This window comes from Alternaria alternata (assembly GCF_001642055.1).
Source record: "Alternaria alternata strain SRC1lrK2f unplaced genomic scaffold CC77scaffold_47, whole genome shotgun sequence".
NCBI lineage: Eukaryota > Fungi > Ascomycota > Dothideomycetes > Pleosporales > Pleosporaceae > Alternaria > Alternaria alternata.
This window is the reverse complement of record NW_017306236.1, coordinates 54,467-66,597: the sequence shown is the minus strand read 5'-3', so window position 1 is coordinate 66,597 and position 12,131 is coordinate 54,467. Positions and strand designations below refer to the sequence as shown.

Here is a 12,131-nt window from a genome sequence, read left to right as displayed (position 1 = left end):
GGTTTTTTTAAGTCTAAAAATCGTTTCTTCTAAATAACGATTTCGCAGTGCGACACCAGAAAACAGCCGACAGAGTGCCTACATTGTTAGATTTTGTCTGGAAACATTTTCCCAAACCAACTGGTGTCACGCTCTAGATTGATCTGAGGGATTGTGATTTTGCGGAAATACTCGCATTCTACTCTTGGCACATCGCGTATAAGAACAGCTCGCACAATGGGTTAAAACACAGACTGTTCCGAGCAACGATGTTCAAGGGATACAACCATCATTGTTCGTCCTTTAGTGACCTTCAGACTGCGATTAGGGAAAGAAGCGAGGCTCGTGATGGAAAAGACTACTTCAAAGTATCATATTTGCACCATCTTCCTCCCCTGATCATGGTTTTCTCTGCTGAAGCATTGGACAAGCTTGCCAAGGCCAACAACTCGACACGCTTGGAACCCACGTACAAACAGCTATACAAAACCATTCTGAACCAAGTCGAGTCATTTGTCTGCGTCGGTAAACACCGTTACAGTTTCATACTCGAAATCGGCCACAGCGGATTAGGCTTAGGCTATGATAGCCAAACGGGCCGGGCAAAGAACCCATTGGATGGGGACCCCATACGTGACAAACGCGTCATTTACGAGAGCCTCCTTGGTCGGGCTTTGGTTGATGTTAGCTTGTATCTAAGAGGGTTATATCCAGAGCTACTCTTCGCTTCGTGTACGAGGTTGCCCGACACAATCTTGCCGGAAGATAAGAAGTACAAAGTTAGATATGCAACCGCTAATTTGGAGGAGTGGAAGACCGGAGAGCATGCTATCTCATCTAAGCTGAGAGCGATCCATGGAGGGCTCTATCCACAGTCCCACATAGCTATTGCTGATGACCCAGTGGCAGAGATTGCGGCAGACACGTGGATTGACCAGACGGCGAAACTGACACGGAAGGAATTGTTGAAGACTTCCTACGACACATGGCTTAAGAAAGGTGGGAACGACCTTGTTGAAGCCATGAAGCACATCAACGGTGACTTGCTAAATCGCGTGGACGATCTGCCGGACCAAAGCGATATGGCGAAACCACGTGGCACGACCATCGTTCCTGCCCGGAACAATCAATTCTGGCCGTTGAGTATCGCAGCTCCTGATGCTTCGGTGGACTGGTCAACTGCGCTCGCAGATAACCCAACTCTTGAGGACGAAGAAGATGTCTCTGATAAAATTGCAGTCAGTGGAAGACATCGTGGTGACGAGTTCAATCCACATGTAGGTATGTTCGATCCATCGGGTTATTTGACCATTCTTCCACATGGACCCAATGATGGGGAGAGCATACTGTCTACAGAGGATGGAGATTACACCTTCTACGGTATTCAAACCGCACTCGGTAATTCCAACAGCATGTGTATATACGACAGAGTGAACGAAATCGGGCTCAATGAGCTCAGAAACCTCATCAAATACGGCGCCAATATCAATGCTTGGTCCGGGCCGGACGGCACACCACTAGCAGCAGCATGCGGGTCGGCCCGACCGTCCGCTGCAAAACTCGTGATTCTTCTTGAACATGGAGCTTCAGTAGATATAGAGGGTCAATTCGGCTATCCTTTGTAGCTACTGGCTAGAAATGGTCACAAGACGGGCGTGGTAAAGTTGCTGGACTACACCGAAGAACAATTCGAGGTTAGGGTTATTTTCCAGACAGGGAGAGCATAAAAACATCTATGGTTGTTGCTTACCAGGATAGTTTGATTCACCGAGCGATTACTCGCACAATTGCCGAGCGATTTAACGAAATAACACGCTTGGATATAGACATCGTGATCCCTGAAACGATCCCTGCTGAAGGAACGCAAAATCTGACTCCAGCATTATTTTCCCGAGCTAGAAAGGACCAATGGAGGTTCGGTGAAGGCTCACCTGCAAACAGAGTCCAGAGCTGTGGGCATGTTGACAGGCTCAATAGCTGTAAACATGCACACAGGATCAAGAATTGTCGGTGTTCTCACACTGATTGTGCGTGGTGCTTGACGAGCCAAAGAACGACCGCAATGGTTCCTGCTTCACTAAGTTTCACTGGTAGTGAACCAGATGCTCCCCAACAGGACCAAGACGCTATCGACCCACCTTTCGGATCTCCTCACATTTCGTCAGAAAGCAACTTACTTGAATCTGGACACGAGCCACAAGTCATTGTTTGCGAAGCTCTAGCACCGACTAGCACACCCAGCATCCAGACATCGAATCATAGTAGCAAGGCCATACCCCTTAGTGCAAGGAATATTCGACCTGTCCAAGAATTAGGTGACGGACGTGCCGGTTATAGCGGTCTTGAGTTGAGCGCAAGTAGGAATGAGGTACGCCAATCACCACAAAATCAGCATACGCGTGTGTCACAGGATCGCTCAACACGGTCCAAACAGCATAAGAAAGAACGTGCCAGCACTTATCCGCAGCACTAACAGACTATGCCACTTTTGCATACTCACCAACGCACTACACAAGAGTTCAGCAACCCTCAGTGGCAAATCAGCACTCATACACGGCACCAACCGGCTGTGCCGCTTTTGAAAACCTCCAGTACACAGGACAAGAATCTGGCAGCTCGCAGGAGCATAACAGCATATATGTAGAGCCACAACAGACCACAACACTCGCACACTCCCAACAATGCACAATAAACCAGCTGCGAAATTTATAAGAGCAAAGTAGCATACGTCCTTCTCAGCAACAAGGATTGCAGTCTCCGCATGCCATGGAAACAAAGACAAGAGCTTCGCGACGATACAGATACTCTCAACACCCGTCCAATCAAGGACTTAAAGGTCATGCTGAAGGAAATAGGCAACAGCCAAGGGACGCGCGAGAGCTTCACAATACGTTTACTCATCAAGAGCAAACGTTCTCCTCCGTACACACTGAACAGCAAGTAGTCACCAATGCTGTATTCGAGCAGCAACAGTACACTAGTATTCCTCAAGCGATATATCATCAAGGCCACAATTTCAACCATGATGGAATTGGAAGGACTGTGTATGGCTTCGAAAACGATCGCGAGAGCTCTGAAGTTGGCTACACCAACGTAAATGCTGCTAGTGGAGCTACAGCCAGTGCTACTCGAGCTACCTTCATGGATTCATATAGTGACCGAGAGTAGAATTATGAAATCATTGTTGAGACAGAGACGAAGAAAGGTGTCTGGCAAAGCACCAACGGCAACAGCAATGTTCAGGCTTTCTCACACTATACAGGGACGTAGAGGTGGGCCGAAGATATATGATTTGTGCTTGATTTCTTCTGCATTTTGATTGATGTCGCTTATATAGTTCTTTTCTGCTAACAAATGTGATTGAGAATTATCCAACATGACTTCTGTATTTCGGGCAAGGCAATTGTCGCAGCGTTCTTTGGAAGCTGGCAGTAATGCATGCATCTCGGTAACCATAAATTAGCTAAGCTAGAAGATATTGCCGGGAGTGTATCGTTCCGAAGCGTGGCTGCATGGTGCGATCTGCAGAAGCCCGCTTATAGCTTTTGGAGGCTATCTGCAGTCAGCAGAAGCCTTGGCCGTAGCCTGCTAGAAAATGATCCTGTTGGACCCCGCTCTCTTCTTCAATTTATCCTCATACTCACCCACAATCGATAGATTCTCCTAGTCTCGAAGCTGATCATGGACATTGAAGCTCAGAATATATACGGTCGGATTCACTCCCGCCAGGTACGGCTATTGAAGTTTCTTCCAGACGATGAACGTACATCTATCGTCTTTGAGGCGCACTCATCGATGGGCCAATGCCCTCGTATCGTGCACTTTCCTGTTCGTGGGCGAGTGACGGTAACGCAATAAAAAAGTCTTGGACGATCAAAACAGCCAGAGGAGATCTTCCAACTCTCGATTACTAGCAATCGTTTGTGCAGGTGCTGAGGTCAAACAAAACCATGTGCGACGGCCGATGGTGGATCGATTATTTATGCATCAACCAAGCCGACCTGGTGGAAAGAGCTGAACAAGTTAGGCTCATGCAGCAAGTCTACGACAGGGCTCACGAAGTCATCGTCTGGCTAGGAGATCAGTCCTCGGATAGCGATCGCGCCTTCAACTTCATCAAATTACACGACAAGATCATACAAGAAGCGAACAGCGACGAGCAGATCCGCAAATCTTTTGATTTACAAACAGACAAATACACAGCACATTGAACAGCACCATAGAATCTCCTATCGCGAAAATGGTGGTCAAGGGTTTGGACAATACAGGAGTTCGTCATATCACGAAACTTAATGTTCTGGTGTGGATTGCAAGAAGCTAGTAAAGCGGCCCTCTGCAACAGCATCGCTGTAGCAGACAAATATACATCCGTCGGTATCAAGGAAACAATTGCCTTCCGCTACGGTCTGAATCGAAAGAGAGTATGGAACCTGTACGAGGCTCAAGTGAAGGGTTGTCCCCAAATTACTCGTACCCTGCTATCACTCGCAGCGTACTTCTGTTCTATGGACATAACAGATGATCGCGACAGACTCTATGGCATGATAGCGATGGCAACAGATGGATCATCGCTCCTGAACGTTGATTATTCGTTAACCTGCGAAGAGGTTTACCTGCGATTCGCGCAGGCCTTTATTACACAGCACAAATCATTAGATATTATATGTTTTGCTACAATACACAAAGCGATATCTGGCTCGTCATTGCCATCTTGGGTGCCGGACTGGCACTGGAGGAACGCGTATCATGTCACACCTCTCATAGTCTCACAGTCTCACAACGACCAAATCGGGAATCCCCGGTCTCCTCGATACGTTGGCGATGGCCCGTATGTTCACTTCTCGGCTTCGAAGGGTAAATCGGCGGTTTATAAGTTCAATCACTCGCAGCTGCTTGTTCAAGGCGTTGTTGTGGACACTGTTGATGGGATATCCGCCTCTAAGGGTGCTCCATTTGTACAAAGCTCCGATGAAAACCTTCCATCTCCCAGTATTTCTTACACTGAGATTCTGGAAAGCATATGTCAAGCTCTGGCCTTGGATTGCAAGGATCGGTTTCTACGGCACCCTATGTCTGTCGAGGAATTCTTCTACGACTTTATACGCCTGTGTATACCACTTTTGAGAGTGGATTCCACTGCTTCCACTCTTACGGCATTGGAAGAGTGGTTCCAGAGGACTAGGCTCCTGCGAATCCAGGGAAGTACGTTTGATAGCATCCTTGGCGATCATTATCAAAGCAGTATAGACCTGTCTGGCCCAGCCCCAAACAACGACGAATTCATATTGGACTCATTCATAGACAGATTCTTTGACACCGTGATCAGGTTATCACTGCGTTTGATGGTCACTCAGGCCGGTCGCATTGGTATGGTGTCAGAGCAAGCGACAAAGGGAGATCTGATCTGTGTGCTATATGGCTGTAGCGTCCCTGTACTATTGCGCAAAGTTAGCAACAGTGAGAGGTTTTCCTTCATAGGGGAATGCTTCCTTGAAAACTATATGAATGGGCAAGCGCTGGATCAAACAGAACTTCTAGAGCAGACGTTTTGTCTTCAATAATAGGGCCGGGCAGACACGGTGACTGTCGCTGACATATTCACAATCGGTTCACGTGGGCGAGAGGATGCTTCCGTAGGGGCTGTGAAAGATGGCACGGAGGAGCAAAAGTTGGAGAACATCAAAGAAGTTAGTGATGATCTTGCAGGCACAGCGTCTACAAGACCAACAAAAGCGAGGAGAAATCTTCTGGGCGAGCGCTCGCATCTACCCGTTCAGCAGAGCTTCCGCGCAGTGGGCGAACGATAAGTCTTAGTCGGCATTGCTAACGCGGGACAGCTACTTAACATGTCAGGACGCTACTGCCTTCGTTGGTATGAACTCGCTGGATTCTTCCTGGAAGTCCGCTATGTGGCAGCGACTGTCGGGAGAGGGTTGATGTTTGAAAGCAAGATCGCGGGAGGCAGCGGCCCATGGTAAGGTGCCCGACATCTGATGGGAGCGGAATTGAAACATGCGGCGGCTGGGAAGGAAGTGATGGGATTGCTATCACCAAAGACGGCGGAGAGATCCGTCGAGAGGGCGTATGACTTTGTTGCAATGGCGCTGGCCATTCTACGATGGCACGCGCTGCGCAGCGGGAATGTGATCCCAAACCAAGGAGGCAGATGCTACTAGCAACTGACTCTGCAGCTGCGGAAGACACCTGTAGTATCGTTTGGGACCTCAGCCTCCCGGTATCTGGGTGGGGTTGCCACTTTGATCACAATGCTTAAGCTGAACAAGATGTTGAGGTAAACGAATGAAGAGACGGCGATATCCATGAAGTCTATCGATTAGAGTAACGCTCAGTAAGAACAACTTCGGGGATGGAATTAGCCGAAAAGCCAAATAATCAACGAGCAATGCTGGCCTGGAATTGAAACAGCGAGATGAGGCAGCATCCAAGTCCATGGACTATTGAAAGATGATATTGGCTTGGGCATGGCTACATGGGTTCCACTCGTATACTGACGCTTGAGATGCTTCGTAAGTTGTTGTTGGTCGAATCTTTTGCGGTTATCCCCCAAACTTGCCCTTCGCCTTGGCGAAAACGGTTTGAAGATTTGCTTCCCTGTATTTGTGTACGACAGCGCTGATTATATGGCCATATTTCAGATTCCTGGTTCAATTTTCGATATAGTGCCGTCGATAGTCGTATGTTGGTCGGTTTGGGGGGCCAGACGATCACGTATATGGCAAGGATCTCACCAGCGTTTAGAAAAAAGCGATGTGAATGGCGTGAGTATCATCGCAAGAGTCGTCGCATAGATCGAACGCTGACGCTGACCGCGTGGACGGATCGACCGGCTCGAGATGACCCGCCAGTATAGCCGCCCTCATGCCCAAGCCAAGCCGACTCACCAGCTGCTGCTGCCGATGTATCCCTCTTCGCTGCCATGCCCAGCCGCTTCGCGAAAACCTCTTGCCAGTGTATCCGTCATCGCCCCGGGTCTAACCTCCGCTCCCGACATGGTCGCAGCCTTTTACGCTATGTCGCTCTCGTTCGGACTCGTGGTATACGTGATCTATCGAGCGGCGATAGACTTGGAGGCAGAGAATGCGTCTCGCTCCAGCATTTGGGTCACGTCTCGTATCAAGGCGTCGTTCTTGCGATCGAAGGTCCTGCGACGTGTTAGCTACGCACACGACTATGTACTTCAGAACGACTGCGCTTACCTGTGTTCTGCCCGACTGGTCTTGTCCACATCTTCATCAGATTCCTCGACCGGTCCCAGCTTACGCATGTTATCTCCCAACTTCTTCTTGGCCTTTTCCCAGTTGATCTTCTGCTTGTGCTTCCTGACCAACTTCCTCCGCGGGAAGAGTAAGAACAGGATAGCTGTAGTGAGTCAGGACTGCTCGGTCGGTTCATCGACCGATTCTATTGTTCCGGCGGGTTATGCGATACGATTTCGTATGAACGGTGGGGTACGGGTGGACGCGCGGTGTGGGTTGCTGGCTGGAGCAATTGGCCGGCGCGAGCGATATCTCGACGCCGGCAGTCTACTGGAATCCATTGAGAGGTGCCCCGACATGTTGGCGGAAGTGAGGGTGAAGGATGAAAGCGCTGGCCTTGATGGTTACGCTCGCATGCGACGCGTCGACGGGGTATGTCGAGGACGACGAAGATGAAGGACACCAGGAGGAGAGAGAAAAGAGGACATCATGGCCGTAAGCGAAAACGAAGTGCTGGTATGCCTCGCTTGTCTAGTCGCGTCTTGGTCGTGATACTCGATCAAGCATCCACGAAGCTGGCTCTCCGCGATGACGATGGCTGAGTCAGCAATGCCACGGGCTTCCCCGCACCAGGCTAGCTGTTCTGCGAGCGACGCGAAACTGACACGGTGCCAGATGCCAAAGCGCTCAACTTACCGGTCCCATCGATACGAGGTTCCAGCGCTACACCGAATAGTTGATAACGCGATGTCATCCGTTGTTGGGGTACAGTAGGTATTGCGAAGCTGCATCGCTCAGTGTCATGCTAGGGAATTCACATTGTGGCCGTGTGGCGGTTGACTGTACAGCATGGACAGATCCGCTACATTTGCGCGACTCAAAATCTCTGACCCCTCAGAGATAGACCTCTTTGCCCTTGCTCTGCACTGGTTTGGAAGCTCGTGTTGTTCTTCTCCACAAGACCCAGCGCGAAATCGCTGCTTCCGTTCCAAGCTTGTCTCTCCACTATTGAAGCATCCCGTACGTCCTGGTCATCGTACCATGAGTATCTCTGGCTACGTAGAAATGTCTCCGGTGCTGCCAAAGACGATCAAAGGGAGTAAAATAGATCCCAGTAAGATGTGATGAAAGGACTTTAGACCAGACTCTAGAGACCTTGCAAGGTTCCCGAGCGCAAAAAGCACGGTGACAAAATATTTGCTGCAATCGACACCTTCATGTGATATTACCCGATCAGGCAGTTTCTTGCTTAGTGTACATCGCTGTGGATGTCGGCGAGGCCTCGCTGGCAGATGCATTCAATCATTTGGCGTCTGCTAGATAACAACTGAGTTCTACGGAAACGCTTCATATCTATGATAAGGTTGCCGAGCTGTGAGGTCGTTCCAGTCTTCTTGTGGTCGGCAGCACGATCTACCACCTACAGTAACCTCGGCTACTCAGATCGCGCGGCACATACAGGAAGGTCTACCTGTACCACGACAAGGTCATCTTATATAATCTCTCAACCGTATTACGAGTAACCTTCACAGCAGTTTGGAAGACTGGCAGGCAATAACAACATTATTATGAACGTTAACACCCGACACGACATTATAGAACTCGTAGATCCGCCTGATGTCCGGAACGCTGCTGACCCTCATGAGGGCACGGAACAACATTTTGTTCAAACCCCTTCGCCCTGTGATGGTGGAACTGCAGCATGGAGGATCCTGATCTCTGCCTTTATATTCGAGGCTCTGCTCTGGGGTGTGCCATCCCAACCTTAATCCTCCCCGTAAGAAGGTTAGAAAGCGTGAAGTTGGTCGCTAACTGCGAAGCCAGGATTCCCCCTCTCCTTCGGAGTCTTCCAAAACTATTATAGTCGACTCCCTCAATTCGCTTCGAATCCCTACATTTCCATCATCGGTACCTCGGCGTCTGGTCTATCGTACATCGGCGCCCCAGTCATGATTCCTTTGATCAAGCGATACCCAAGATATCGCAAACACATGATCTACACCGGCTGTATGCTCCTACATTCATACCCCCCTCCAAACCCCCTTAGTTAACCCACTAACCCTCTTCTTTCACCCCAGGGCCACTAACCCTCCTCTCACTCCTTGCATCGTCCTACGCTTCCACCCTTCCCCTCCTGATCCTAACCCAAGGATTATTCTACGGTCTAGGCTTCACCCTCTTCTACTATCCAATCCTGAGCATGGTAAATGATTTCTGGATACAGCGCCGTGGTTTCGCGTATGGCATTCTATGCTCCGCGTCTGGGCTCTCAGGTTGCATCATCCCTTTCGCCATGGAGGCCGCGTTGAATAGATGGGGGTATCGCATTACGCTACGAGCGGCTGCGGGCGGGTTGGCGGTGGTGACGGGGCCGCTGTTGTTGTTTCTGAGGGGGAGAATGGAAAGTGAACGGAGCATGAGTTCGACTCAGCCTAGGACGGACTGGAGGTTCTTGAACGCGGGACAGTTTTGGATTTATTCGCTCTCGAATCTTGTGCAAGGTTTAGGATACTTTTTTCCGGGGTTATACCTGCCTTCATATGCGAACTCGATTGGACTCTCGTCGCGCCAGGGGGCGCTGCTGCTGGCTATTATGGGTACTGCGCAAGTTGCTGGGCAGATGAGTTTTGGGTACCTCTCGGACAAGAAAGTGTCTCTCAACCTACTTATTACGGTTTCGACAGCAATGTCGAGTATTGCTGTATTGGCGTGCTGGGGTATGGCAAGGCAGTACGCGGTTTTAATTGTCTTTTCGATTGTGTATGGGTTTTTTGGGGCAGGGTATACGGCTATGTGGGCGAGGATGGGAACAGCGGTGAGCAGTGACCCTACCGCTGCTTTTGCAGCGTTTGGGCTCCTCAATCTAGGAAAAGGGGTCGGAAATGTGGTTGCGGGGCCTGTTGGGGGTTCCTTACTCGGAAGTGCCGTGGACAGTACCAAGTTCGGGGTCGGTAAGTTTGAGGGGGTAGTATTGTTTGCCGGAGGTTGTATGGTCGTCAGTGGGTTGACGCTGGGGCTTGGGTACATGAAGAGAATACCACACGTGTGTAAGCTATTGATGGAGATTTGGAGCAAGAGGCGGGATTTCTAACTGGAGAGCGCTCTTGCGCTGCAACCATGGTCATGCACTCGGTGGGACGCATGTAGGTACTCTATAAGAAAGCAGTCAGTTCAACCGCGTTTGATCGATGATATAGCAGTGTTGCGAGGACATCTTGAAGATATACGAGGGTAAGGGGACGAAGCGTCGACGCCTTATCGCTTGCAAGCAGCAGGTCAGTTCGAGCCAGTCTACTGTAGCGCGTGGAGGAGAGGACGAGAGAAAGGGAAGAGCAGATATGTGAAGATGGTGATTTCTACAGGCCGATACAGAGTATGTTCGTGACTAGTGAAGGCAGCAAGTAATTAGGTGGCGTTATTTATACAATATGGTATGCAAGAGACTTTACGTTCGAGTGTGATATCTACTCCCCAAGAGAGGCATATGTGTTCAACATCGGTTTCTTACACCACCGTCGGTCAGAAGTAGACCCAGTCAAATCCGCCTCATCAGCACTCCTCTTCATGTCTGAGGAAGGCGGCGTGATCGCAGAAAGCTCTTTCCGATTCTTCGATACGAAGTGCGCGATATCCTTCAGCGTCGGTTTGCCCTCTTTTCTACATCCCAGCCACTTGATGTTGACTAAAGGTAGCCCTTTACTCGAGAACAAGGCTGGAAGCTCCTTTGTTAAGGATTGGATCTGCATCTCATTGATGGTGTCATTCTTCAGCGCGAACCCCAGATGCAGAAAGCGTGCGTGGGACGATATGCTAGATTTCTGCGCTGGACGCTCATTCTTTGGCTTGAGCTTCCTCAGTTCAATGTGTCGACTACTGCCTGGGATGCGCCGCCATAGTCTCGGGGGTGAGTCAAAACGTTCTTTTGCCATGCGCTCGACTAGATCGTGGGTGTCAAAGTAACTGCCATAGTTACCAGAGCTCTCCACGGCTAACTCCTTCAGGTGTTTAATGAGGCAGCGAGTGAAAGAGTTCTCGCCGGGCTCAGGGGTGGGCGCGCCGATATCTGAAGCGGCTATCATCTCAAATGTTCGACCGTGTTCAGGAACATTGCGGAGAAGGTCGCTGGCGTAGCAGCAGTCCATTATGGTGAGGACGTTGGCTTTTACCTTCTCGATCAGGGTCCTCTCAGCTTCGTTCCAGATTGCTCGAAGGTCATTGTCCACATCGTCAGTCCTGGTATCGCTGTTAGCTGATTTCCTTGGACTTTTCGTTGGGATATGTACGGTGAGAACTCAAGGACCTTGAGAGACTTGTCGTAAACACCATGACCGGCGTAATATACTACGAGCAGGTTGTTGGGATCATCGTGCTCGTACACCCAGCGATATATTTCAAGCTCAAGCTGGACTTGCGGGTTCTTCTCTTCTAGTTGTAACTCAGTCACTTCGTAATTGAAGATTTTCTTGAAGACGTTCGTCAGGTCATCGACCTAGTGAATGTTGAATTAGGATCATAATGTCAAGATCATGAGACCAAGGGATACCTCCATACCTCTTGCCGCACGTTCAGTTGATCTATCGCGTCTTGCCATTTGATTACCAAGACATGTACATTGCGGTATCCATCTGGCAGATCTAGATGCTTTGCGATTGACTTGTCCCAGCATTGTTGGAGTTTCGCTTCATGCTGATCATCTTGAGGATAGCGAATTTCTCCAAGGTTGAGACTCAACGGCGAAGGAAGGGAGCTAGTGTTGTTCACCGACGATGTAGGTGACAGCGGGTTGCGTACGTTGCAGCGACTAAGCGGTGCCATGATGCGAGAACAATTGGAAGTGCGAGTGGTGATCAGGGTTAACTCCTATTGATGATTGTGCGACATGTTCGCACGTCTAGCCTTGTCACACAAATTTGGGGGCTGCGAACCTGAGGCTGT

General features: G+C 49.7%; 6 protein-coding genes across 6 annotated transcripts; 5 read left to right on the top strand and 1 right to left on the bottom strand.

Annotated features, from left to right (window-relative positions):
• Positions 1–248: 248 nt before the first annotated feature.
• Positions 249–1,604, top strand: CC77DRAFT_1068011 (hypothetical protein; the record flags this gene model as incomplete). Its single annotated transcript, XM_018529061.1, has 1 exon — positions 249–1,604. The coding sequence occupies one exon, from the start codon at positions 249–251 to the stop codon at positions 1,602–1,604; it is 1,356 nt and encodes a 451-aa protein (XP_018378733.1).
• Positions 1,605–2,745: 1,141 nt separating this feature from the next.
• Positions 2,746–3,147, top strand: CC77DRAFT_1014957 (hypothetical protein; the record flags this gene model as incomplete). Its single annotated transcript, XM_018523930.1, has 1 exon — positions 2,746–3,147. One exon carries the CDS (start codon positions 2,746–2,748, stop codon positions 3,145–3,147), a length of 402 nt encoding a protein of 133 aa, XP_018378732.1.
• Positions 3,148–3,635: 488 nt separating this feature from the next.
• On the top strand, positions 3,636–5,883 carry CC77DRAFT_1085543 (hypothetical protein). The gene is made up of 3 exons (XM_018529424.1): positions 3,636–3,807; positions 3,894–4,046; positions 4,203–5,883. Exons 1-3 carry the CDS (start codon positions 3,661–3,663, stop codon positions 5,538–5,540), a joined length of 1,638 nt encoding a protein of 545 aa, XP_018378731.1. The 5' UTR covers positions 3,636–3,660; the 3' UTR covers positions 5,541–5,883.
• Positions 5,884–8,043: 2,160 nt separating this feature from the next.
• On the top strand, positions 8,044–8,348 carry CC77DRAFT_1026767 (hypothetical protein; the record flags this gene model as incomplete). Its single annotated transcript, XM_018526322.1, has 1 exon — positions 8,044–8,348. A coding segment is annotated over one exon (278 nt), but the record flags the coding sequence as incomplete, so codon positions are not given.
• Positions 8,349–8,513: 165 nt separating this feature from the next.
• On the top strand, positions 8,514–10,287 carry CC77DRAFT_1003575 (MFS general substrate transporter; the record flags this gene model as incomplete). The annotated part of the gene is made up of 3 exons (XM_018523215.1): positions 8,514–8,945; positions 9,021–9,203; positions 9,275–10,287. Exons 1-3 carry the CDS (start codon positions 8,765–8,767, stop codon positions 10,285–10,287), a joined length of 1,377 nt encoding a protein of 458 aa, XP_018378729.1. The 5' UTR covers positions 8,514–8,764.
• Positions 10,288–10,660: 373 nt separating this feature from the next.
• Positions 10,661–12,011, bottom strand: CC77DRAFT_1068008 (hypothetical protein; the record flags this gene model as incomplete). Its single annotated transcript, XM_018529060.1, has 3 exons — positions 10,661–11,429; positions 11,480–11,685; positions 11,748–12,011. 3 exons carry the CDS (start codon positions 12,009–12,011, stop codon positions 10,661–10,663), a joined length of 1,239 nt encoding a protein of 412 aa, XP_018378728.1.
• Positions 12,012–12,131: the final 120 nt, after the last annotated feature.